Source organism: Tachysurus fulvidraco, chromosome 13 (genome assembly GCF_022655615.1).
Source record: "Tachysurus fulvidraco isolate hzauxx_2018 chromosome 13, HZAU_PFXX_2.0, whole genome shotgun sequence".
Taxonomy (NCBI): domain Eukaryota; kingdom Metazoa; phylum Chordata; class Actinopteri; order Siluriformes; family Bagridae; genus Tachysurus; species Tachysurus fulvidraco.
This window is the reverse complement of record NC_062530.1, coordinates 262815-267814: the sequence shown is the minus strand read 5'-3', so window position 1 is coordinate 267814 and position 5000 is coordinate 262815. Positions and strand designations below refer to the sequence as shown.

At 43.9% G+C, this 5000-nt stretch overlaps 1 protein-coding gene across 2 annotated transcripts in view; it reads right to left on the bottom strand.

Annotated features, from left to right (window-relative positions):
* LOC113649686 (rho GTPase-activating protein 42) overlaps positions 1-5000 on the bottom strand; it is a 73081-nt gene that overhangs the window by 3566 nt on the left and 64515 nt on the right. For both annotated transcript variants that reach the window (XM_027157588.2, XM_027157590.2), the window contains 2 exons: positions 3534-3590; positions 3305-3384 (listed from right to left, as the gene is read on the bottom strand). In XM_027157588.2, the coding sequence (XP_027013389.2) occupies positions 3305-3384; positions 3534-3590 (137 nt within the window). The remainder of the gene's footprint in view (positions 1-3304; positions 3385-3533; positions 3591-5000) is intronic.

Below are 5000 nucleotides of genomic sequence, written 5' to 3'. Positions count from 1 at the left end.
AACAACATTAATTACATAAAGTCCTGCACTGGATATTAATCGTTTCTTCTCATGACAACAACAACGTCTGGAGATCAGATACAGAACATTTCTGTGTGAACCGAGACGTTCAGTCTGATCTTCTCATGGATTAGACTGAACTCGGATCAACACCTGCTGAGTTTGATGTCTTTCTGTACATCACATTTTAAAGAGCAGGCAGTGACTCAGGAGCTCAGTCATATGAGATCTACTCCGTTTCTCACTCACACACATCTCTCTTTATCCCTCAGTCAGAATCACTGCAATATGGCCAGCAACAGAAAATAAAACCTTGTCAGTTTAGTGTAGTGTTCACTTCGACACGTCTAACACTGCAGCTAGATGTTCAGTCTATAACACGTCTAACACTGCAGCTCGATGTTCAGTCTATAACATGTCTAACACTGCGGCTCGATGTTCAGTCTATAACACGTCTAACACTGCAGCTCGATGTTCAGTCTATAACATGTCTAACACTGCGGCTCGATGTTCAGTCTATAACACGTCTAACACTGCAGCTCGATGTTCAGTCTATAACATGTCTAACACTGCGGCTCGATGTTCAGTCTATAACACGTCTAACACTGCAGCTCGATGTTCAGTCTATAACACGTCTAACACTGCAGCTCGATGTTCAGTCTATAACATGTCTAACACTGCAGCTCGATGTTCAGTCTATAACACGTCTAACACTGCGGCTCGATGTTCAGTCTATAACATGTCTAACACTGCAGCTCGATGTTCAGTCTATAACATGTCTAACACTGTGACTCGATGTTCAGTCTATAACACGTCTAACACTGCAGCTCGATGTTCAGTCTATAACATGTCTAACACTGCAGCTCGATGTTCAGTCTATAACATGTCTAACACTGCAGCTCGATGTTCAGTCTATAACACGTCTAACACTGCGGCTCGATGTTCAGTCTATAACATGTCTAACACTGCGGCTCGATGTTCAGTCTATAACATGTCTAACACTGCAGCTCGATGTTCAGTCTATAACACGTCTAACACTGCGACGCGATGTTCAGTCTATAACACGTCTAACACTGCGGCTCGATGTTCAGTCTATAACATGTCTAACACTGCAGCTCGATGTTCAGTCTATAACATGTCTAACACTGTGACTCGATGTTCAGTCTATAACACGTCTAACACTGCAGCTCGATGTTCAGTCTATAACATGTCTAACACTGCAGCTCGATGTTCAGTCTATAACATGTCTAACACTGCAGCTCGATGTTCAGTCTATAACACGTCTAACACTGCGGCTCGATGTTCAGTCTATAACATGTCTAACACTGCGGCTCGATGTTCAGTCTATAACATGTCTAACACTGCGGCTCGATGTTCAGTCTATAACACGTCTAACACTGCGGCTCGATGTTCAGTCTATAACACGTCTAACACTGCAGCTCGATGTTCAGTCTATAACACGTCTAACACTGCGGCTCGATGTTCAGTCTATAACACGTCTAACACTGCGGCTCGATGTTCAGTCTATAACACGTCTAACACTGCGGCTCGATGTTCAGTCTATAACATGTCTAACACTGCGGCTCGATGTTCAGTCTATAACATGTCTAACACTGCGGCTCGATGTTCAGTCTATAACATGTCTAACACTGCGGCTCAATGTTCAGTCTATAACATGTCTAACACTGCAGCTCGATGTTCAGTCTATAACATGTCTAACACTGCAGCTCGATGTTCAGTCTATAACACGTCTAACACTGCGGCTCGATGTTCAGTCTATAACATGTCTAACACTGCAGCTCGATGTTCAGTCTATAACACGTCTAACACTGCGGCTCGCTGTTCAGTCTATAACACGTCTAACACTGCGGCTCGATGTTCAGTCTATAACATGTCTAACACTGCAGCTCGATGTTCAGTCTATAACATGTCTAACACTGCGGCTCGATGTTCAGTCTATAACATGTCTAACACTGCAGCTCGATGTTCAGTCTATAACACGTCTAACACTGTGACTCGATGTTCAGTCTATAACATGTCTAACACTGCGGCTCGATGTTCAGTCTATAACATGTCTAACACTGCGGCTCGATGTTCAGTCTATAACATGTCTAACACTGCGGCTCGATGTTCAGTCTATAACATGTCTAACACTGCGGCTCGCTGTTCAGTCTATAACATGTCTAACACTGCGGCTCGATGTTCAGTCTATAACATGTCTAACACTGCGACGCGATGTTCAGTCTATAACATGTCTAACACTGCGGCTCGATGTTCAGTCTATAACATGTCTAACACTGCGGCTCGATGTTCAGTCTATAACATGTCTAACACTGCGGCTCGATGTTCAGTCTATAACATGTCTAACACTGCGGCTCGATGTTCAGTCTATAACACGTCTAACACTGCGGCTCGATGTTCAGTCTATAACATGTCTAACACTGCGGCTCGATGTTCAGTCTATAACACGTCTAACACTGCAGCTCGATGTTCAGTCTATAACACGTCTAACACTGCAGCTCGATGTTCAGTCTATAACACGTCTAACACTGCGGCTCGATGTTCAGTCTATAACACGTCTAACACTGCGGCTCGATGTTCAGTCTATAACACGTCTAACACTGCAGCTCGATGTTCAGTCTATAACACGTCTAACACTGTGACTCGATGTTCAGTCTATAACATGTCTAACACTGCAGCTCGATGTTCAGTCTATAACACGTCTAACACTGCGGCTCGATGTTCAGTCTATAACATGTCTAACACTGCAGCTCGATGTTCAGTCTATAACACGTCTAACACTGTGACTCGATGTTCAGTCTATAACACGTCTAACACTGCGGCTCGATGTTCAGTCTATAACATGTCTAACACTGCGGCTCGATGTTCAGTCTATAACATGTCTAACACTGCAGCTCGATGTTCAGTCTATAACACGTCTAACACTGCAGCTCGATGTTCAGTCTATAACATGTCTAACACTGCAGCTCGATGTTCAGTCTATAACATGTCTAACACTGCGGCTCGCTGATCACAGCATGTCAGAACACATGGTCCTTCACGCTAGCTGTCTAGCTTTGGTGCTAACAAACCACACGTTTTCATGGAGGTGGTCATGTTTTTTTCCCCCACTTTCTATCTCAAACACACCGAGTTCATAAACAATCGTTCTGATGTCAGACTTCTGGGTTGAACACAGCATTAACACACACGGTTTAAATTCTTTTGGTGAAGCAGATTACAATAATAAATAATAAAAGAACACGCGGTGCTCAGTGTGTTGCTGGTGTAGGTTTTGACTCACCGTTAGAGAAGTGCGCCCCCTGGGGGAAACTCAGCTCGTTGCTATGCTCCGCCTCACAGGAATATATGGCTTTTGCATCTCTGAAGATAAAAACTAAACACAGTGAGACACTGCAGCAGCACACAGCACACGGTACGTGAACATTTCCACGTGAAAATCATCTGCTTTCCAAAACATTCACTACATTTTTAATTCTGATTATTTCAGTAATAATGCTGTAAAGTCGTACCGGCCAGTTGGTGTCGACACTGAGGGACTTTCAAACATCAGCGCTCTTGCTGCCACTCTAATAAACACACAGTTAATTAATGATCTGTAATTAATTACCACGTTACACACGTGACCAAACCTTAAAATAAACAATTACTCACTTTGTATTAAAATATGAGGCGTCTTTAATTATCATTACATCATCACATGACTGAGCTCTGGACTCTGATTGGTGCTCAGGTGTTGATTAATTCTCTAGAACAGCAGCTCTGACAGTAGAGCATCTGAACATCACAGCTTTATATTAATGTACTCGCTCTGATACCTTATGGTTTCTATAGCAACAGGTCAGTCACAGGGACGGTTGTGTATGATGTGGTGAGTCTCCGGTGTCAGTGCTGTGTAACAGTTTTACACATCTTTGTAGTTTCTCAAACACACACACACACACACACACACACACACACACACACACACACACACACACACACACACACAGGCAAACACATACACATATAGACACACACACACACAGGCAGACACAAACACACACACACACACACACAGGCAGACACAAACACACACACACACACACACACACACACACATAGGCAAACACACACACACACACACACACATATATACAGACACACACACACACACACACACACACACACAGGCAAACACACACACACACACACACACACACACACACACACACACACACACACACACAGTCAGACACACACACACACACACAGGCAGACACACACACACACACACACAGGCAGACACAAACACACACACACACACACAGGCAGACACAAACACACATATACAGACACACACACAGGCAGACACAAACACACATGACACACACATATACAGACACACATACACACACATAGGCAAACACACACACACACACACACACACACACACACACATATACAGACACACACAGGCAGACACAAACACGCACACACACACACACACACACACACACACACACACACACACACACACACACACACACACACACACACAGACACATGCACACACACACAAACACACACACACAGGCAGACACAAACACACACACAACGCTCATAAATTTTATTTTTTGTCTTTTGTTCATCTTATCATTTGTTCTCTGTTCATTGTTGCCCAAATAATTGCTTAGAAAAGGGGGGGGGGTGCAGAGAGAGAGAGAGAGAGAGAGAGAGAGAGAGAGAGAGAGAGAGAGAGAGAGATGTATTTCTGTTGTTTGTAGGAGTTTAATTATGTTCTGCATGCTGACAGGGTTGATGTGACCTACCATCTTGCCTGTTGTTCCTTATCTCTCTCTCTCTCTCTCTCTCTCTCTCTCCCTCTCTCTCTCTCTCTCCAGGGACAGATATATTTTTCCTTCATTGTTCGACAGGAAACAGAAAACAGAGAGCAGCTGAGCTTCTCACTGCACCCATTCGTCCTCCTTCTTCTCTGT